General features: G+C 41.1%; 1 protein-coding gene across 2 annotated transcripts in view; it reads right to left on the minus strand.

Annotated features, from left to right (window-relative positions):
• Nucleotides 1-23,783, minus strand: part of DGKI (diacylglycerol kinase iota) — a 431,941-nt gene that overhangs the window by 258,109 nt on the left and 150,049 nt on the right. For both annotated transcript variants that reach the window (XM_021692768.1, XM_044919913.1), the window contains exons 2-3: nucleotides 20,556-20,664; nucleotides 6,411-6,506 (exon numbers count right to left, since the gene is read on the minus strand). In XM_021692768.1, coding sequence (XP_021548443.1) covers nucleotides 6,411-6,506; nucleotides 20,556-20,664 — 205 coding nt within the window. The remainder of the gene's footprint in view (nucleotides 1-6,410; nucleotides 6,507-20,555; nucleotides 20,665-23,783) is intronic.

A 23,783-nucleotide genomic window follows, 5' to 3' on the forward strand; every position in this document is an offset into this window, starting at 1 on the left:
TCTGGGTGTATGCCCATCTGTGAGCCTTGCGGAGGTATACATGTGGCCAAATTAGTTGCCTTATATAGGACAGCTACTGCATGTGTTTCCTGGGGCTGCCCTAATCAAGTCCCACAAAGTGGGTAGCTTAAAACAACGGAAATATATGAGCTTACAGTTCTGGGGGCTAGACATCCGAAATCAAGGTATCCACAGGGTTGATATCCTTCTGAGGACTCGGAGGGAGAATCTGTCCCATGCTTCTCTCCCAGTTTCTGATGAGACAGCCTGCAGTCCTTGGTGTTCCTTGGGCTACAGCTCTCTCGCTTCAGTCTCTGCCTCCTTCCCTGTGTATCTCTGTATGTCCTCCTCTTCTTAGAAGTCCATTTGCCATACTGGAGCAGGCAACCTAACTAATCATCTCTGCAACAGCCCTATTTCCAAATAATGTCATAATCTGCGGTACTGGGGATTAGGACTTCAGCATCTTTTGGAGGTACACAATTCAACCCATAACAGCCCCTATATACCAGTCCCCTTCACTGGGTCCTGACACTCTTCATGAAGGAGAACAGGGGCCTCCTGCACCTATGTATGACAGCAGAGAGTCACCTATAGAGTTATTTTGTGGTTTTAACATAATCACACCCCGTGCCACCCAAGAGATTCTGATGTGGTAGATCCAGACTGGGATCAACCACTTTAAAAAATAAAAAGTGTTTATAAGTTCACAATTTTCATCCAGCAATAAGAACCAGTGAGGCTGATCTTAATGACAATATTTTAAATCAGGAAATGGAGGCAAAATAGGTGAAATTTGTCCAAAGTTCACTCTACACAGATGGAACAGCAGGGTTTCAAACCCAGGTCAGTCTCACAAAATCCATTTCTTTCCCATATCCCACACTGACTATCTCTGTTTACTTCTATAGAGGCAGGTTGTGGACCGTGACTACGGTTGTTGTGTGCATCAACATATCAATGTAGGCAAGTGTCATTTCAGTGTAAAAATAGGTGTGCACTAGTATGTGCTCTATTGATTATTAATGATAATGATCAGATTATTCCAATTTCTTTAGAAGCCAACATCTTTGTATATACTATCAACAAAGCACGACAAGGGTTTCTACAGAGTGTATCTACCGAACTGTGATACTGTCATTTCCACTTAACGGTCACTCTCAACACTGTCTACAGTTTCTGGGACTGGTACCCAGCCCGTAACACTTACAGAATAAATGAAGAAATGTCCACCTCAATAAATAGCATCAAACGACAGTGGTCCTAGTTGGAATTTTCAGTTTTATCCCCCCCATGACTGTGTCGGGAAACCGTGATCCTTCTGCTCCAATTTCATTACTGCTGCATCCCTTTCTCCTCCAGAAAAAGAAACAGTTACTAATTTTGGGACTGTCACTGATTTAGGAACAACTTTAATCCCATTAAATTTCTGCTCACAGACGTTCTGCAGTATTAAATGTTGCCACTAGAGAAATGCAGAAGATGAAGGATTTTAAAGGTCATCTGGTTCAGCCCCAAGGCTTTGGAGCAAACTCTCCTACAAATGTCTTTGTGTCCTTATGACGTCACTGCCTTGCTTTCAATACCCTCCAATACCAGCCCCAAATATCAGTCCATATGGCAGCAGGAAGTCCTGGATTTGCAGGACAGCTTTGGTTTTAAAGAGACTATTGCAATGTCCCTATAAGTTAGGGTGACTGTCTCAGTGTCCCTGATGCAGTTCTGGTTTATACTTAATGTTATGGCACCTTACTACCAGCAGCTTCTTTCACCCTCAAAATGGTCTTGCTTTAGACGATTTATTATATGGCCATGCTTCCTAAGCACACAGGCATTTATAATATGCACTCCAAGTTTCAGTTTGGAAGACATGGACACACAGAGCCCCCATCTGTCCTTTTTTCCATTCTTACCTAGCACATGCCCTCTGGTGTGCCCATGCATGTCTGATGATCGCCTCCTCCCTTGTTCAACACTTGTTCTGGTCTCTGAGTTTGCTGATGTTCCTCTCCCTTCCTGAATGTTCTCCTGCCCCACTCCACTTATGTAAATCTTACCCATCTTTCAAACTGTGCTCAAGCCCCACTCTCATGAAGCCGCCTCTGTCTACCTCAACCCACACTGATTTCTCCCTTCTCTTAACTTCTACCCATGACATTTGCTTTGCTAAAATAAGGTGAGGAGGTTCTAGAGGGGAGGGGGGTGGGAGGATGGGTTAGCCTGGTGGTGGGTATTGAGGAGGGCACATTCTGCATGGAGCACTGGGTGTTATGCACAAACAATGAATCATGGAACACTTCATCTAAAACTAATGATGTAATGTATGGGGATTAACATAAGAATAAAAAAAATAAAATAAAAAAAAAAATAAGGTGAGGAGGGAAAGGCACATCTTTGGTAATGGACTCACTCCTCCTCCGAATGCTCTGCCTGCACATTGTTTAGAAGCCCGCAGGTAGTACCTGGTAAAGGTAATTTGGTCCTTATCTCAACAGGTTGGCTATCTTCAAAGGTGCTTCATTAAAAGAAAGGAGAATATAATGCATAATCCATTTGCACATGCTTTCTTCTTATAAAACGGTTGTTCAACTAAGAAAGCTGCAAATAGAACATTTAAACTGGAGGCTCTCTTGGAGATTAACTTGCCTAACCTCTTGCCCAAAGCAGATGTGCACCCCCACAACACACAGCATCCTTGAAAGATGGCCATCCAACTTGTTGGTAAACACATCATTTGAGCCTCTCTCTCCAGAAACCTTGATCTCTTGCTGGACAGCTCTGGTTGTTAAAGTCCTTCCTTATAATAGAGTATTTCTCAAAGTTAAGTCTGTGGACCATCTGTACCATAGTTATTTGAGGTGCTTGTTAAAATCAGATTCCCAAGTCCAACTCTGGCATATTGAATTAGCATTTGGAGCAAGAAGAGAAACAGTAATCTACACTGTTAACAGGTTTTCCAGGTGATATTTATGATACATATAAGATTCACTGCTAGAGTCAGTGGATTCTATATCTAGAATTTAGTTCTACCTTCCTCACTATGGAGAGCAAGACCCTTTCCTCTTCTTCAAGGCAGGTCTTTCAACACTGGAAGAGGTCAGTTCTCTACCTCTCCTCATTAATACTCTTTTGCAATCCAGGTTATTTCACTCTTCCTCCTACTACAAAGTTCCTTACCCTGAACCAAGTTGAGCACACTCCTTCCGGTGTTTTCCTTCTTGCCAATGTCCCCCTCCCCCCACCAAATATGATGCCCAAATGAAAGAGAGTGAGCTAGATTTGTAATGCTTTCACTACATACTGACAATTTTCTGAAGTACAGTTGACCCTTGGACAATGTGGGGGTTAGGGGCACCAACCCCCTGTGTAGTCAAAAATCCACATATAATTCTGACTCCCCAAAACTTAACTACTATAGCCTGCTCTTGACTGGAAGCCTTACTGATAACATAAACAGTTGATTAACATGTATTTTGTATGCTATATACTGTATGCTTATAATACAGTAAGTTGTAGAAAATATTTTTTAAAATCGTAAGAGAAAATAATTTACTGTATTTATAGTACTATACTGTATTGATCAGAAATAGTTCACATATAAGTGGACCTACATGGTTCAAACCCATGTTGTACAAGAGTCAACTGTGTATCAATTTATACTCCTACCAGCTGACAATGAGAATACCCATTTAGGCTTAAACTAACCAGCAGGTATTACCATTTTGTAATTCTTTGCTAATTTAATGGGCACATGACGTTGACTCCTCATAAGTTGTTTTATTTTGGGTGCCTTTTAAAAATATTTTTCATATATATATACTGGCCATTGGTAGTTCTTTTGTGAATTGTCTGCTTCTCTCTTTTCTGTTTTCTTTTCATTTTTAATTCATTGTGTCAGTTGCTATGGCAAGTAAATCCTTTCAATGCATTACCTCATATAATGCTCCAAACACTACCCCCACTCTATAGGTGAAGAAACTGAGCCTTCTTCTGCTTCCTCACTGATTCATTCCTTCTTTCAACAACCCTTTTTTGGAGGAGAGCTCTTCATCTTCCAGACACTTTGTAAAGTGAGTTAATAGAGCTGAGTATTGGAGATGAAATTTGGAGAAAGATTCAGAAGAGCACCAGGAATATTCACACCTCTGTTGTCTCCTACTTATACTTACAATTTCCCTTATTCTTTGTTATTTTTCCTGGTGTAGAGATAACGGTGACCAAGTTATAATCAGTTGGTGGATAGCGATGCTGTTTAGGAGAATATATGTATCTGCGAATATATTTGCCAAGAGAGGTAATATGTGGCTGACCCTAAAAGACTACCAGGAAAGGATCAAAGGGAGTAATTTGGGAATGATGCAGAACTCCATTACAGTAATAGCAGAAATTGTTCAAAAGCACAGACAAGTAAAATTGGCTTTCATTTTTTCCATTTTATATTATCTGATATCCCAAGACCAGTGTTTACACAATTAACTGAGATCCTAATGTTAATTCATTATTTATAGCATTTCAGTCCAAACAGCTGAGCATCTTGGTTTTTGGTTAATCAAATTTTATGCAATTATACTTTAATTCAAAATACATATGCATAAAGTTGAAATCCTGATATTTAAATCAGTTGAATTTACAAGATTAAGAGAAATGCAAACACCCAAGTATAGATCCGAGTTAGGAGCAAAATTTAAAATAATTTCATTCTACTCTCTTTTTCTAAGAAGGTAGCCAGTGCCCAAAGGACAGGAGTTCTCAATATCACACAGTGATTGCTAACAGTGAGATTCAAATTGAGATCCTGTACTGGTGGGCCTTTCACTGATCTCTATTCCTAATATCACTCAAACAAATCCTGGTCCTCTAAACTCTTACGAAAGGTTCCAAACAAAACCTATAAACCAGTCGTCAGAACAGCTAATGCAATTTTTAAAGTTTCATTCCTCCAGCTTTGCAATTCCAGCCAGACTGATAAAAGTCCTTGAGGGCTAGATTTTTCTAAAAGCTTTAGCAGAACCTCAATTTCTTCCTTATTAGTCATTGGTAGAAACATATTCATTTGTAATTCCAAAGCCCTGCATTTTGCCCCAAATCTTTCTTTCATGTAATAAACAAACATACTGAAAAAGAAAAAAATGTATTAGATGCCATTTACAAGGCCCATTTCCCCACATATAAAAGAACTCATTTTTTCTTTCTTCTTTACTATTCTAGGTTTCCCATTACTCTCTTTTCAAACCAGTAATTTTGAATTACTCAAAAATGTTAACTTCACTTTGTCAACAATGAAATTTTAGTTCCTCACAACTTAATGCCTGGCAACCATGCTCTTTTCACAAAACATAAAGACAACCTTGACATTTAAACTGATGGTTCTAAATAAGGATACAAAGCAAATTTTAAAAAGCATGGACTATTCCAATGTATCTGTTAATTGTCCAGTTTCTAGAATTTTATCCTCCACACTTGATCCGAATTGCAGGCATACCTCAGAGATATCGTGGGTTCAGTTCCAGACAAGTTCATAAAGTATCACAATAAAACGAGTCAAATGAATTTTTTTTGCTTGCCAGTGCATAGCATAGGAAAGTTATTATTTACACTACTCTGTAGTCTATTAAGTGTGCAATGCCATTATGTCTAAAAAAAAAGTACAGACCTTAATTAAAAAATACTTCATTGCTACGAGAGCTAACCATTAAATCTCTGCTTTCTGCCAGTCATAATCACCGACCACAGACGACCATAACAAATAACGAAAGTTTGAAATACTGTGAGAATTGCCAAAATGCGGCACAGACACAAAGTCAGCAAATGCTGTTGGAAAAAACGGCGTCAATGCAGGGTTGCTACAAACCTTTAATCTGTAAAAAAACAAAACAAAACAAAAACCCAAAACGCAGTGTCTGCAAAGCCCAGTAAAGCGAAGCACAATCAAACGACCTATGCCTGTATTTGCTGGCCCGCACCCACCGCCACACAGGTGTTTCACCTTCCCCGTTTTCATGCACCAGGAACACCCCCCGCCGTACACACTCCTCTCTCTACAAGCAAGTCGCCCCCTCCCACCAATACGCTTCCTCCACACACAGACCTCTCCCCACGCAGACACCCCCTCCAGAAGCAAACACTCATGCACCTTCACCCTCTCCCCCACCCCCAACACACAAATAAAACCAATCCAGGGAATCATCAGAAAATAGCACATTCTACCAAAGTTTAACCTGCAGAGCCAAGCCCTGAGGCCATTAAAACCAGAAGCCATGTTAACTGTCAACTGTCTCACAAGGGACAGGCTCTTTCAAACCTCTCCTTGGAGATTCGGGCATGGTGGCCCTTCAATGCTGCTGGAAGACTCAGCTTGGCGGCCTTCCCCGGGGAAGGTGAGAGCCCAGAGGTCTGAGGAGCACACTCACTGCAAATCTGACTTGGCAGTTCTCCTCTCCCAGGTAACACAGGTCTCCTGAGACGTTGGTCTCCAGCCACAGGTGCTCTCCGTTCACGGCATTCTCCTGGAAGGAAAAGACCCACCTGACTTCAGGTTTCTTTTCAGGCATAATGGGGAGAGATCTCAAATTTAGATTTTTGGATGCAAGAAAGTAAGTGCACCCACAGAGTTTAAACCCTTCTCATTTTACCCCTGAAAATACAGCTGGTGTTGGGCCTATCAAAATTCTAGAAACAGAACAGGTGTTTAGAAAAACTTTGTCTCAGCCATCACTAAAACAGACATTAGGCCTATAAAAGCTTTATCCATAGTTGTGGTAATCTGTGAAACATATTAAACAAATGAAGAAAAATCCCTCCCTCAAATTGTTCAATGTAAGGCCATATTTATCCAGGCCCAACACTGCAGATTCCATGACAATCAAGACCAAAATGCTATTAAAGGTTGCCTCTACTTAGCAAATTAGCTAAGGAGGATAGTAGTATTAACGTACTTTAGAGACTGTTTGAAGACATATTTATATCAGTAATGGGTAAGTTATATTCTAAGGCAGAGGCTTCTTAAAACTTAGTCACTGTGTACTCAAAGCATAATAAATTGCTACCAATTCACACTCTTCCTACTTCAGTAGGGCTTTCACCCATATAACTCTAAATTTCTCAAATTGAACAATTTCCCTGCTTCTATAAATAGTCACATCTGATGGCAAACAGAGGTGCTGTGATGGGTGACATGAGTGCAACAATCTGATGTTCAGGAATGCATATTGTTTCGTTGGGGAGGGTGGGTGGGGGAGTGTAATACTTCTTAAACAGGATCTGGCACACTACCTTAGAAGCCCAAGGGATTTATGTATTAACTGTGTATTTTGCTCATTTGCTTGAAAAGGACTCTGAGCTATTAAGGAAAGCACTGGACTGGACTGGGTTAACCACAAAGAGATGAAGTTTACTGAACTTGAACTGAGGAATATTGCCCTTGTTTTTATCTGGTTCATCTGTGGGGCATATCATCACTTTTCCATGGGGGATGTTATAGACTGAACAAATTCATATGTTGAAGCCCTACTCCTCAGTATTTGAGGATAAAGCCTTTGAGAGGTAATTAGGTCATGAGGGCAGAGCCCTCATGATTGGGATTAGTGCCCTAATAAGAAGAGACATGAGAGGGATCTTTCTCTCTCTCCATACATACACCAAGGAAAGGTCATTGAAGATAGAGTGAGAAGGCAGCCATCTACAAGCCAGGAAGTGGGTTCTTACCAGGAACCAAATCTATCAGTGCCTTGATCGTGGACTTCCCAGACTCTAGAACTGTGCGAAATAAATTCCTGTTGTTTAAGCCACCCAGTCTATGGTATTTTGTTAAATGACTTCAATAAGGAGCTTTATAGAATAACCAAGTAATTTAGAAGTCCATCTTATATGAGTCAACTTTATAATAACTGACTCCAGAAATGTCCACATGACTGCCCTCTGAATCCCAAAGCTCAACATGAAGTAGCAGAAACATATACCAAAGAGAAGCTGAAAAAAATACACTGTCATCTATTTCTTAAAATAAATATATTTCTTCAGATTCCAGTACAATACCTTTCCTTTCGGAGCCTATAGGCACAAATGATTTTCAGACAAGAATAACTAAAGGTTATAGGTACTTCACAATCTGAGAAAGGTGACACCAACTCTTAGAAGAGTGAGAGTGAGAGGCAAGAGAAATTTCATGAGTTCTGTAGATATTGAGGGATCAGGAACAATGCACAAGGAGACTCTAAGGTGGGGGCATGCCGTGCATGTCTCAGAGTGCTTCAAAACTATTCCAGAAAAGAAAGCAATGCTAATAAGAATCATCACCCTCCATGTCAAAGGGTGACTGACCATCTTTTCACCAAAACTCTTTCTTCTCTATTGGTCATTTTTCTCTGTAGAAAGTCATGTTGAGTTGTTTTTTATGGAAGTCAATGGGAAAACAGGGTTCACCTCCCAGTCAATCTTGCAGAAAAAGAACAGAAGCAAGAGAAGAACAGCTATAGGTTTAGACCCTAAAAATTTTCAGGTAGGAATGGACAAGGACAGTATATATATTTATTTATTTATCTTATACATACATACACATATACATGAATACATATATATATGAATGGCCTGTCTTTGTTAGGTATCCTAAAGAAATTGATCCCCACGATCTAAAACAGTCTATTACTAGGAACTTGATATCCAACTTTAGTTTATAGCCATTTATAGAATAAAATCTTTTTCATTCTGTTGTTCTTTAATTCATTCAATAAACATTTATTCCACACCCCTGGTGCCTGGCACTGGGTTAGTGGGGTAACCCGTGGCATAAAATCTACCAGGGAACATGAAAACTAAACACGTAATTACAGCATCAAATATTAGGGAAACCAAAAGAGCAAAGATCCTGCCAACAGTTTTAGAAAATGAAGAATAAAATGTTGCAGTGGGTCAAATGGTCAAAAATCACTGACAGTAAATACCAAACTGATAAACCTTGAGTCAGATTCAGGCATAGCAGGGCCACCAGCATTCGCTAACCTCATTCTTGAGTGAGATCTGATTAGAAAGACTGTCCTTTGTAAGGGAAGAGGGAAAAACAGACAAGAAGCTTCCTGCCACAGTGGTTCTGACCCACTGGTTCTCAAATTTGACTGCTCATTAAAATGAACCGGTGTTTTTAAGAATACCTGGGCACCATCCCCAGAGAGTCTATTTTAACTAATGTGAGGTAAAACCTGGACATCATGAGTTTTCAAAGTTCTGAAGTGACTAATGTGCAGAGAGTCTGAGACCCCATAATCCAGCAGACCCTGCCCTGCCCCCTCAAGTTAATTGATAATAGATTCTAGAACTTGTCTATGACTGGTCTATTAAATTTGATACTTTTCTGTCCTTGTACAGTCACCAGAGAAGAAAGTAAGAGGAAGAGAGATGAGGAGGCATTAGGTAGCCCAGAGAGATTTTAAGGAAAGAGACAGGAAACCACAGATACATAGCGAGAAGGCTCAAAGTTCACAAGATAGATCCCAGGGATAAGGGAAAAGTCAATGCACAAGCCTTTAAGGAAGCAGCAGAATAACTTAAAATGTTTATACACTTACTAGTAATCTTACTTGAAGAATGTACCCTCAGGAAGTAATCCTAATGGAAGAAAAACTATTGACATCAAGAAGTTTATTTCTACCTTGTATAATCAAAAATTGGAAACATCACAAATGCCCAGTGCAGAAGAATGTTTGGTAGAATAATACATGAAATGGAGTATTATAAAGTCATCAAGAATTATGAAGATTGGCCATAAGGAAAATGACATGATGTAAAGTCAAATAAAAATAAAAATAAAAATAAAAATTACCTGTATATTATGATCACAACTCTGAATATAAATAAGAGCTGAAAAAATTGTTATTTGTAGCTTGATTTCTGGATCCACACATCCCTATTAGTTATTTCTACTTGTTCTCCTTTCCTGGAAAAGTTCAACAATGAGTTTTCTTTTTTTGCTGCCTCTACTTCTTTCCACTCCATTATTTCTTGAACCCAACTCCATCAGGCTTTCTTCCTTCTCATTCCACTGTAACTATTTTTGTCAAGATCATCAGTGACTTTACATGGCTAAATCCAATAGCCAATTCTCAGTCTTTATCTTAATCAACGGCTTTTGATACAGGTGATCATTCCCTTCTTTCAGGGACACTTGCTTCCTGGAAACACTATACTCCTTTTGTTTTTTTGCACCTCAGTGGCCACTCCATCATGATCTTCTTTCCTGGACCTTTCCCAAAAGTAATCCCAAACTCTAAATATTAGGGTGTTCCATAGCTCATTCTCAGATCTTTACTCTTCTCCATCCACATCCAGTTGTTAGGTTATTGTATTTAGTTCTCGTGGTTTTAGAATCCATCAATTAATTGTTGCCTCCCAAATTATTCATACAGTACAAACCTCCTCTTTGAACTTCAGATTCATAAAAAAAGACTGCCCTCTCAATATCTCCACCTGAAACCAATAAGCATCTCAAAATTTTAGTCTCAAAACTCAGTTTGTGATATACTCCTTAAATCTGCTCTTACTCCAATCTTTTCCCTAAATTTTCAGCAAATGATATTTCCATTCTTACAGCTGCAAATATTTACTAAAAACTTTGGGGTCATTCTAGATCTCTCTTTCACACTCCTACCCATCTCTAATGTTACTGACTCCAGTTTCAAAATGGGCATGCAACTCAATTACCTACCACTTCAACTGTCACCACTGGATCCTCCATAATCTTTGGCTTGGAACGTCCCAATAGCCCCCTCAGTGGTGTCCCTGCTTCAGTCTTGCCTCCCCATGGTCTGCTCTCCACAGAACAATGAAAGTAATTGCTTTAAAATGTAAATCTGACTAAGCCACTGATCTGCTCAAAACTCTTCAAAGGCTATCCATGAACTTGGAAGAGCGCAGTTTTTCTATCTAGTCCCTGGTGCCTCCCTTACTTCCTGTCTGTCTGCAACCTCATTTCCTGTGCTGGTTACCTCATCTTCTATCATATTCTGTCTGAGTCATTGACTTGCAGTCACACTGGTCTCCTTGCTGTTTCTCAAGCAGGCTAAAGAAGCTCTCACATCAGGTCCTTTGAATTGGCTGTTCCCTTGACTAAAAATTGCTTACATGAGATACCTACATTGTGCCTTCCTCATTTTTTTTTCTTAGGTCTCTGTTCAAATGTCCCTACATCAAAGGCTGTTCACTGCATATGCTGTTTAGTATATCCAGACTGTTTACTCCTCTCCATTTTGACTCTATGTGGTTAACTTCTATTCACTTTCTGGTCATCAGATCAAGTGTTACTCCCTCCAAGAAGCCATCACTCACCCCAAAGTCTAAGTCAAGTTATTTTTTTAGTTTCTCTCATAAAACCATGTACCCTTCCCATAATTTATCTCCATTGGTAATTATCCATTCATTGGCATGATTATTTGATTAATGTTTCCTCATATATGAAATTCTAAACTCCACAAGAATATTGAACATCCAGAACTTAACTTAGTGCCTGGAAAATAGTAGATGACAAATAAATTTTGAAAAGATGAAAGACTAAGAATCAATGAATAAATGAATGAATGCACATTTTTGTTATATGCAACTCCAAGGGGTAGAAAGGGATAATTATTTTTATCTGTCCTAGATAAAGTCATTTTATCTGTCCTAGCCTAGAGTCATAAACTATGAGAAGTAAACATGGATGCCTAATTAGAAACATGACAGTCTTCTAAAATCACAAACAGAAGAAAATCCTTTTTAAAAAAGTCATGCAAAAAAATGATGAAGCACACCTTTTGCTAGACTACATTTTCCCCATGCCTCATCCTTTTCTTGCACATCTGTCTTGGCTGATACCTAATAAAGTACATTTATAGTAACCTTAGCCAAAGAGAAATCTGGACTTTGCCCTCAGCTCTAGGAAGGTCATCTCTCTAAGTGCTTGGAATGCCCTGCCTGATAAGAGTATATGTTTACCTTGGGGCCTTGAGCCATGCCAGATAGTCTGAGAGAACTATGATTTATGGTGGGGCTTAGAGCCATATATAAGCTCAACCTCCAGAGGGGCTAGAGATTAAGGTCAGCCATGCAGGAATCAACCACGTCTACATGACCACGCTGCAACTAATATTCTAGACACCAAGGTTCTGATCGATAGGCAATATGCCACATGTATTGTCGTCACACATCATTGCGAGGAGAGGTTAGCACTGTCCACAAATCCACGGGGAGAGAATAACTGAAGCTCCACCTGTGGAACTCTCCTGGACTCTGCACCATGTACCTCCTCCCTTGGCAGATTTGAATCTGTATCCTTTCACTGTAATAGGCCATAAATGTGAGTATAACATTTTCAGTAAATTCTGAGTCCTTCTAGTGACTCATCAAACATGTTGAGTATGGTCTTGGGGATTCCCAAACCTTCAATTGATGTCAGAAATGAAGGTGGTCTTGAGGACTCCCGAATTCTGCAGAAAGGTATCCAGCTGGGGTACATTCACACAAAAATAGAACAGACAAATGAACCATTGTGGTTTTCTTCTTACATTTCTGATTCATCCTTCTCTAGCTCAATATTATTAAACATGAGATAGACTTTCCACCTACTAGCTATATGACCTTGGGCCTCTCTAATCTCCCTAAACCTCAGTTTTACTCACCACTAAATTGTAATAATAACTCTACTTCACTCACAAGATCTTAGTGATATTTAAACGTGAAAAATGCATAATGTTCAATGCCTTGCTTACAATTAGAAGTTAACAGATGTTCAATATAGTTTCTATTACTATTATTGTGGTTACGTTTGTGAAACTGAATACAGGACACCTCATTTAAAATGGAGTCAGGAGGTCAGATGGGGGAGCTGTCACACTCTGCCACTAGTCATTAATTGCAGACCCCCAACAGGAAGAGACTTACCTTGCATTCCCAACAGGAATTTTACTTTTACTTTATTACTCCAGCAGGAGGAAAGAATTTCTCCTTGCCCAGCAACAAGCTCAGCCAATAAGAAAATACCAAACTCAGCCAATGAGAAATCATCACCTCCCTGAACTCTTGCTTTCCTCCAGTGGTCTTCCATTCAAAGCAGCCCCTCCCACCCTCCTCCTTTTCTCTATAATGTTTTTCTCCTTTGATCTCCAGACTCACCTATGGTTTGCCATAGCTTGCATGTCCCAAATTGTAATTCCTCTGCTAGTCCCAAATAAACCCACTTTGCTGGTAAAATAACTGGCAGTTATACTTTTAAGGTGGACACTCTCCAGTTTTCCTTCCCTTCTAACCCATAGATGTTGGTATTATCCAAATTTCTTTCCTTGGTCTTTGTAGCCAAGACTACTAGCCATTCACCCAAATTATTTTTTTCTTCTTCCTGGACATACAGCTAGACCTTATTACCCAGCCTCCTTTGCAATTATGTATGGCCGTGTGACTAAGATCTAACCAATGGAACATAAGCATGAGTGACATGTACTGTTTCCAGACTTGGCCCATTGAAACCTCCCACAGGCTTTCCTCCATGCTCTTTTCCCACACTGGATACTTGAAAAGTCAACTTTTGGGATGATTTCAGAAGCCATCTGGTGAAGATGTAAGAGCAACTGTCTGGGGCATTGAATAACTATGCAAAAGAGGACCCACCTCCCACCCAACCTACCTGGAACAGTCCTGGTCTGTTACATGAGGGAGAAATATACTTCTCTTCCATGGTGATTATATGTTTGAGTATTTTATTTATTGAAGCCTAGTCTATACCAACTAACACAGGCCTCATATCTTTGTCTGGATTTCCTTTCATTATCTACATCTACCCCCAAGTTACTTACCATATACTGAAGAACATGTCTAACCTGAGTCCTGGTTTCTTCTGCTCTGAACTCTAATTCTGACATTCTCTCTGATATTTTACAATGCTGCAAAATTAATTCCCTTAGAACATAACTATGCTTTTGCCTCTCTCTTGCTCAGGATGCTTAAATGATGCCCTATTATTTATAAAATGAGATCCAAATTTAATCTCACATAGTAGACCTTCCACTAGTGATACCAATTTGTCTATCCTTAACCTTCCTTTTATTCACCTTTGCACACTTTCTTCCATCATCGCTCTTCTCTAAATATAGCCATATCTTCCTTCTTTGGTGCCATATTTTTTGTTTTTTCCATTCTCCCCACCCAGGAACCTCTTTCTCTCTCCTCTACACATCCAACTTGAAATACCATCTCAAACAATATACAACTCAGAGTATCCATCTGTGCCAGACTGAAAAAATAGTTCTCCCATTTCTAAATGAAGACAACATTTCTTCTGTATCTCTGAGTACTGAGACAAGTCTCTATAGATATACATATGTTTATATAGACTGATCTGTATAAAGATGGATCTAGCTACCTAAGAGTAGAGATCCTTCTAGGGATAGATTAATAGATAAGATATGATTCCTTGCTCTCAAGTTCTACTAAAGTCCTAGTAATGGTTATAGGTAAAAAGATATATGTGTATATTGGTGGGGAGAGGTTTAGAGACTTTGAATAACACAGAGTGCACTGACACTGGGGCAAATAATCTACACGAAAGGAAGACACTTGCTTATAAAAATGTTTTGAAACAGTAAGGAAGTTATAAAGATGTATCTCATGTAAATGTCCTTATAAATTCAGAAAGGAGGGCGCCTGGGTGGCTCAGTTGGTTAAGCGACTGCCTTCGGCTCAGGTCATGATCCTGGAGTCCCGGGATCAAGTCCCGCATCGGGCTCCCTGCTCGGCGGGGGGTCTGCTTCTCCCTCTGCCCCTCCCCCCTCTCATGCTCTCTCTCTCTATCTCATTCTCTCTCTCAAATAAATAAATAAAATCTTTAAAAAAAAAACAAATTCAGAAAGGAAAAAGAACTCTGAACTGTCTCTCCCTGAAAATCTTCATGATAATAATAGGTAGAATTTGTCTAGGATGGTTTAACTGTGTGCTGTCCAAGAAGCATATGGCTATTGAGAACTTGAAATGTGGTTAACACTAATTGAGATGTCCTGTCAATGTAAAAGTCACAGCAGACTTTGAATACTCAGTGTGAAAAAGAAAATGCAAACCACCTTACTGATAGTTTTTATACTGATTACATGTTGAGATGGTAATATTCTTTGATATATTTGGTTGAACAAAATATGGTCCTAAAATTAAAATTACCTATTTATTTTTACTTTTTTCAATGTGGCTACTAGAAAATTCAGAATTATTTTATGGCTCACATATATTTCTTATTGGGCAGTATTAGCTTGGTTAATCACCTGCTTAGAGGCAGAAGTTTAGACCCAGTCACTTCTCAATGACCTGTGAAACTGGGATTCTATGATCTCTCCCAGCAGCCAGTGTGACTTAAAATTCTCACAATTTGGTGAACTAAAAGACTATGAGGGTAGATGAAATCATGCTTCATCTGTCCCACTATTAATGCGGCTGACCAGGGCCAAGGCCTCCACTGATTTATAGTTGGTTAGCTCCTCCTGACCTCTCAGCCAACAGATACTTTGATCAACCAGACTTAACAGTTTTTGAAATAGGAATGGGAGTGGGGAAATTGTTGAGGTGAGAGTCCCTATTGGGGACAATACCCAAACCCGAAGGTACAAGAGCTAAGGCCTGAGGGCACAGGTTTGTTAGGACCTGCCACCTGAAATAAGACTGAAATGAGAACATGCACACGCACGCACCCATACATACCTGCCTCCTCCTGGCTCTTCGTTCAAGGTTTCTAAAGATAAGATGACCTAGTTTCATAACCCAGTTTAACCCAATCCCGCGTGAAGACTCTGTTTCCCTAATCTTGTCCCTGAACAAAGTGGTGAGGTGGTGTATAACTGTGTTATGTTTCTACCTGCCTAAGAGAAAGCACTTCTTTTCTTAGCATTGTCAACTAGAGGAAAGAAAATATGGTCTGGATTTAGAATCTGGCTTTGTTTGTGTTGAACCTATTTTCCACAGCCCTCAGGATTGGAGGAAATTTTCCAAGGAGGGAGGAAAAAAAATGAACTGAAATTAAAATCGACATTAAAACCAACATGCCCTTTAAGAAAGATCTGGATGGCTTTTCCACCATTACTTTGAAAGTTGTTTTAGGTAGTGTAATGGGCAAAAACAAATTATAAAACAGTGGAGAGAGAGTAAGACCCACCTCCTTGCTCCCTGCTATCATACTAAAAAGCGAAAAGAAATCTCTAAGTACAAATTAAGTCTCCACCATAGAATCAGGCATGCGACATTTAAGAGAAGACACACATTATCTATACAACAGACATACTTCTGAAGGATCTCACTCTAAACCGGAAACTTGGATTCCAGCCCAGGGGATGGGAATATTTTTTTTTCCTTTTTGAGTATTACTGCCTTTCTGGCAATTTAGCTTGTTTTCCCCAAAACTGGCTTGGCCAATATGCATGACATGGTGCCCATGGGAGCAGCCCCTGTAGGTTGTCACCGTGAAGGTGAAGAGGGGGTAAATTGGGAGGAATGAGATCAGACCACTGTTGTGCTTTAAGACTTAACACAACGCATCATACCAGGAAAGAGATTTTAAAAGAGTTACCTGGGGTTCAAATAGCATAAACCCATATATTTTTCAAAAAGCAGCTTTGGACTCTTTGTCTACCAATCCTTTCAGGAACTGGAGATTATCTAAGGCTGGTCAACTCCCAGTAAAATGTCCCCTTCTCACTGATTGAACAGAAAAGCTGCAATCAATTTGTCCCCTGACATCTGTAGCCAGATAGTGGGTAGGCCTATGATGCTGTGCTCTCCATTGTGAAGAAGAAAAACCAAGCAGAAAACACTGTCCCTTCCTTCAAGGAGCCTGAAACTGAACTGAGGACCTAGAATAAGAAAGCAACTAAAACCCACTAATTTGGTTCTAAGGTTTATAAGACAGTGCACCGTGGATAGAGGGACTCTGAGGAAACAAAGCAAAAAGTGAACACGATAAACAGAATTAGTTCAGTTGAAAAGATGAGCATGACCTGTCACAGAGCAAGAGAGGAAATTTCTATAGGAAATAGCAATTTCCATATGTGCCTACTGTTGTCACTAGAAGGCTCAGGTGCCATAGTGAAGACTGATTTGGCTACTCTCTACACATCAACATTCAGGGTTCTATCCCTGACATGCATGGAGGGGCAGGCTTATGCTCAGGCTGCTGGAGTGCATGTTCATGAAGAGTCACCAAGAAAATGAGCTCATGTGAGACAGAGAATCTGGTAAGTCATAACAACTATTTGAGTAAATCACAGCACTGACTTTGAGGACCAGCTAAAAATAAAAGAGGGATAATATATATCACTAAGTAAGGAAATGAGAATATAAATACTTTAAGGAAATTATTAAGTCTGCGTACACGTCAAACCAACTCCTACAAAAGTATACACCTGGCCAAAGTACACAGGTGCCTACAATCTAGGCTCACCAAATCAGCACCCTTCTGTGTCTCAGGCACCCCCACCAGTAGGCTGCTCCTCAAAGCCCTTTGCACAAAGATATTTAGGAAACAACTGTGCCCCTTTCTGAAGACTTTGGCATGAAGTCAAAAACAGGACCCCTTGGGATTCTACAATAAGTATAAACGTAGGGACTAAGTTTTCATTCCAGCTTTTAATTCACCCTGAATTGTCTTGCAACTTCAGATGCACCATGAACAGCTTCGGTATCTGTTTTTTCACAGGTGAAATGCAGAGAGGGGAGGTGACATAAGTCAGGGGGTCAAAGTCCTATAGACCTTTGAGATGATCCTCATTCCCCTAAGCCCTCCCCGTCATCTGGGAGATGCATACAAGGCTCCAAACCAAATCAGGGATCAGTAAATAGTAAGAGTGAATAAGTGAAGATTGATCATTTCAGTGCCTTTAGTCCAGAACAGTGGGCTGATAGAGGCGGGGAGGCGGTCATGCTGTTTTTCCACAGGGGCCAGGCAGGGGGTGGGATGAGGGAACGGCAGAGACAGATCCAGCCAGTGGCCTGGGCTTACACTTTAATCCGAACAAAGAAAATCCTGGTTCAGCAACTTGAACAGACCAGCAAACCTTAGGTGACATAAATGAAACTGGTGAAAGCACACTTGTTAGGAAAAACCAAAAATTGTGAGGCAAGGGCAAGTCTTAGCAAAAAAAACAAAAATAAAAACAAAACTTTAAAATGTTTTTAGCCATCTGCTTCTTCCTCTCTTCTGAGAAAAATGTTTTACATGATCATAATAAGAAACTGTAGTTGTTGGTCACTGCTCGGTTCACTAACAGCAATATCAGCCCACAGTTAATTTTTTTTTCACTGTCACATCTTTATAGCTCCTTGCATGTCAGATCTTCAAATATGCCCTCAGATGGAGTATCTTCAGAGGAGGCTTTCAGCATTCCCTCCATTGTTAAATATCCCCAAAGTGTTTCCTGCCATGCCGTAATCTCACCGGGGCACCAGGACAGGGTGCCCACGATCAAAGGAGAGGGAGGAAGAGAGAACTTGGTTCTTACTTGCTCTTCCCCTGCTATGTAGTGCAGCGTCCCACCACTGGCCCAGAATACCATTCTGATGAAATATTAGAGTGCATACATCTCTACGGGAATCAGAAATAATACCTTCTTGCCAAGCTTCGGCCCAAGCAGGACACTTCTTTTTAAAAGCCTTTTCTGATAACTATTTCCACCGTCAAATAGGGATGGAGCATCCTTCCTGGCGCTCCACGCCTCTGGGCCCCTCTATTCCGGGTGCCACCACCCTATATGCTTGCTGGTGACTTCTTGTCTGCCGCCTGCTTCCCAAGCTTCTTGAAGCAGGAACCCCATCTTCCTCCCCTCAGAGTCCCAAGGAACCAGCGCAGGCTCCAGCGCAAAGCAGGGACTCAAATGCGTGATGAATTAAGGAATTCATCCACTGTTTTCTTTCTGACTAAATAAATCTGCAGGCTGTACCGTTTACAAAGAACTTTCACACTTACTGCCATGTTTGATCCTAATAATGCCCAGGAAGTCTCCCTTAGAGAGGGGCCACAATTGTCCCCGTCTACCGATGAGGACACTCAGACTGAAAGAAATCAAGTGACTTGACTAATGTCACACATGGGGCAAAAGGATTTAATGACTTTTTCTATGTCAACAATTTAAACTACCCTTCATTAGAATCCTGCCTCTCAGACAGGGTTCTACTACTTTAGGTCAGAGGATTGTTTAGGCATCATGAACATTAAATCCACTGGTTTGGGTCCCTGACTCACAACATTCTCATAACTGGACCAGGAATGTTGCTCTTTGATCTTATTTATCTGCTTGTTTATACGTTTAGTTCTTGTTGATTATATAAACACGGGTATGAATATATTCCATATTCCATTATGATTTAAGAGTTTACCAAGTAACTGGCCTGGACTAAAGGGAAGCTCCAGAAGACGAGCATTCTTCCTGAGCACCAGTGCAGAGTACTGAGTGAAGAATACAATACCAGAGTATTCTCAAGACTCTTATCAAGGAAGAAGCTGCATCTCAATTAAGTCCAATCTTCTGCCAGGTACGCATACATGGGCATGTGTCCAGAATGTAAAATAAGAATGTCAGTAAGTGTGTGCTTGGGAGAGAGGAAGAATTGTTTTAATATAAAAGGACATTAAATCATGACATATGGGCTAAAAAAATATTTTAATCAAAAAAAAAAAAAAACAACTCTTTTCCCACCCTGCCATGCTCTTTCATATGGGAGAACATGAATTATCCTCACTGTTCAATTCAACCACAAATGCTAAACAAGAATCACCATCAAGACCAGACCGGAAAAATTTTAGGGCAGGCCTCCTCTACCTTCAAGCTGCTCCTTACATTCATCCCTTCAGGAAGAGACAAAGCCTTTCAGTCCACAGTGATAGATGTCTTTGACCAAGAACTTGACTCACCGAAGAACCTCAATAAATGTATTCTGATTGATTTAAGAACTTCAGAATGCAATCTTCAGCTCATGTTAATAGTTTCTGTGGATGTCTTTTGGTTAAAATTGGTGACTATACCCAAGCCACTGATACCAGACCCATCTCCCTTTGTGTTGGGGGCAGAAGCATATCAGACAGGAGGGCATGAAGTACCTAAAATGTAAAATGAAATCATCTTCTGTCAGGGAGAAACAAACAAACAAACAAAAAACCCAAAAAACAAAAAAGCAAGCTCCTAAAAGGAAAAGAAGGCAGTTTGAGCTGAGGAAATTAAGCTTAGATGACACGAAGTTGCTAAGGGTAAGCTCTATTCATCGTCAAGTTGGCAAGAACAATAGAGCACGTGCACAGAGATACTTTTTATCTCACAGCTGCAAACCCAGGCAGTAGCACCTCAAACGATTCATGGAGTTTTTATTTTAGTCTGGAATGCATCCGATTTCATATACAGGAGCTATGTTGCTGGAGGTTTGAGAATGGAACTATGGCTTAGGTATCTGAAGATGGGTCGGTGAGCAATATTGGAAATGATTAAGTCTTGCTTTGTAGCCATAGCGATCCTGAGAATGAGAGAGACACACATACAATTGAATTACGTTGAAATGAAAAAGCCAACACCTACACTCCAGTCCAGAGTCGCTCTGGGCTCCTTTGCTGGACCATTTGCCACAGGAAGGCTGAGGGGATGTGCAGGAGCCAGGTGCTGCAGGCCTGCCCGGGAGATTGCTTTCCTGCAGCCAGAAGAAAAAAAAAACAAAACAAAACAAAAAAACACACAAAGAAAAACCAACATCAGAAGGTCATACACAGCGAAAAATTTCCCTGGGGTAAAAACAATGCCTGAGTTAGTCTTCCACATGCAAAAACCTTTGCAAATATATTGGAATCTATGTCTCTGAAGTGCATGACCAAGATAGAGGGTGGCAGGTCTCAAAGACGGGGAGGCTGAGGGGACCACTTTGGGGGGGCAGCATTGCTTCAGAAATAGAAATTAAAATGTAAGCCCCTATTCAGGGTAGAGGGCAGAATGCAGGTCTCTCTGTTTACAAAAAAAAAAAAAAAAAGACAAGGGCCTGGGTGGTGATAATACTTAGACAATTTTAAAGCTGTCAGAGGCTAAAGGCAAGAAAAGTAGGCTCCTGGGGTCTTCTATTGAAATTCCTCCATTTCCCAACAAAGTGTTCTCCAAGCGGGTCACAGCACCAAGTTCAGTCTTGCTCCTCTCAAGAACATCCTTAAAGTTCCAAATGAGAAAAGACTGATTGGTAGCTGCCAAGAAACAGCACATGCTGAAAGAACACTATCTTACCAAGGCCCACGGAAAGATAAAACCAAAACACGTGGCTTAGATTAGGTTTGTAACGTGGAACACAACAGAATGCAGGTCAGAAAGGAGGGAATGAATCAGGAGAGGTTGAGAAAGTCAGCCCTGACCTTGGTCTGCAAAGATAAGAAATGAGAGGAGTTGCTTTAGCAAGCAAATATGACAATGGCAGGGTGAAGGGAAGGGAAGGGAGATGAGAGCCTGGTGGACTGAATGAGAACAGCAAGATCGAGGAAGAAAGCAGGGAGATCTTGTGATACCATCATTAATAATGTTAAGTTCAATTTCTGCACAGCTCCATGAAAAATGCCAGACAAGGGTCTCAAGCTTCAGTGTAAGTGCTGATTAATGAATTAACTAACTGGCTCCCTGGAAAGGAGAGGGGTTTTCCCTCCACAGGACTGTCCACATGTGCTTTGAGAATCACCTGAACTAGAATCAGGTGGGTCTTGTGACCCTGCAGCTGAGCCCTGAGTAGGTCTGAGGCTGAGGCCCAGGAATCTGCAATGACATATGCTTCCTTCTGTAAGCTAACTTTCAAACTGCTCTGTGGGAGTGTGGAAGGACTTTAAAGAGGATAGGAAATGGAGAATCTCCCATATGCACCCTCAGGAAAGTGAAATTTAAGAACTTAGAGACTGATTTCAGGTTAATGCCTAATTTCCAGAAGACTGGAAAGCTATCCCTCAACCAATGAACATCTACCAAGATTGTCTCCCCATCCTCAAGCCACTGAACTTGCTGCTTGGACTCAGGCTAGACTCTCTGCACTTCTGGCCATAAAAACAGTCCACCCCAAACTGTTAATGGACTTGCCTGGGGCTTGCTACAGTTTTTGTGTCCTGAATTGCAACTCCTGAGCTATTCTCAAATAAACTCAATTTCTGGTAATTCAAGCTTGCCTTGGTTTCCCTCTTTATTTAGGTTGACAAGAGCAAGTACGTTTGGGCAAGTGGGGGAGTATTAACTTACCCAGGCCCATCAAGGGGGTGGGGAAGCCCTGAAGGAAAGCATCAGCAACTTCATTATGTACTTTACCCCCATTAGCTCTCAGCATCCTATCTCAGAGGATGTGAACACTGCAGTAAGAATCTGCCATCTCGGACACTGGACCTGCAGACACACAGGGTCCCCAGGGAGGCCCAGATCCTCAGACTCCTTCACCCATCTCACTATACAGAGGAACAAGGCTGCTGACAGGTAGATGGGGGAAAGGAAGGCAGTGATGGCCAGATGTATGGTGAATCCCATCAGGACTGAGCCCCTGAAGGGAAAGGAACTTGCCCAGGAAAGGGGGAGGAGTGAGAGCAGAATGTAAAAGCTCCATTGGAATCTAAAGGCAGATAATCTCTCTGTTCTGTTCACTGATTTCTGCAAACTCCACCCAGAAATGGGATTTGTAATTGACCAAGATCAACAGTAACCCCAAAACCCAAAGAAAGGCTGGGTAGAATACAGAAAAGAATCCAAGATCGTGCAGCCACTGATTAATGGTCAAGTATGTCTAAGAGCTCAGCAAGTGCCCGGCCCTTTTTTCCCCCTCTCTTATATTCCCACACAGGAAGTCTCAGAAATAACGTCAAGGTCTTTAGTAGTTGGAAGTGATCCCACCGAACTTGCCAGTAGCCTACTTTCAGAAGCTCCCACTGGGTCACACACAATGTACTTGCTTTATGTAATCCCTCCAAAGAGTCATTACAAGTGTGTAGACCTTTAATGAAGACATTCCGATGACACAATCTTCTCTTTCCTCACTTTCGTCAAGGCAAATAATTAACATCAATTTTGGCCCCTTCACTGACACCAACTCTTTTGGGTTCCCAGATCCAATTACAAAGGTGGCAGACAGGTGGGGGGTGGGGGGTGGGGAGTGGGAAGTTGGGGGTTCCTCCAATATCAAGCAATTCTTAGACACCAGCAGGGTGTCCCAGAATTCAACTTAATTCTGACACTATCTAACCAGAGCTAGCATCGGATTCCATGGGCTTAGCGTTCAGTCCTACAGGACCACTCCCCACCCCCACTTCAGATGCCAGTCACAAGCCCCGGGCTGTTACCTGGGCTTCTGGCCAACCAGCTACAGATCAGAGGTTCCAGTGACCTCCTCCTTAGGTTTGATTCATTTGTTAAAGTGGCTCACAGAACCGACAGAAACACTTAATGTTTACCCATTTATTAAAGGAGATGATAAAGGATATGAATCAACAGTCAGACAAAGGGATACAGAGGGTGAAGTATGGGGAAGGGGTGTGGGGCTTCCATCCCCTCTCCAGAGGCCTCACTCTCCCAGCACCTCCACCTGCTCACCAACCTGAAAGCTCTCTGAACCCCATCCTGGGTTTTTATTGAGGCTTAATTATATAGGCACGATGGATTAAATCATTGGCCACTGGCAACTGATTCAACCTTCAGCCTCTCTCTCCTCCCTGGAGGGAACGAGGGCTAGGATGGAAAGTTCCAACCCTCCCATCACAAGATCAGTCCTCATGGCAAACAGCCCCCACCCTTGGGTGGGGTGCAAAGCCA

This window comes from Neomonachus schauinslandi, chromosome 12 (genome assembly GCF_002201575.2).
Source record: "Neomonachus schauinslandi chromosome 12, ASM220157v2, whole genome shotgun sequence".
In the NCBI taxonomy this organism is placed as follows: domain Eukaryota; kingdom Metazoa; phylum Chordata; class Mammalia; order Carnivora; family Phocidae; genus Neomonachus; species Neomonachus schauinslandi.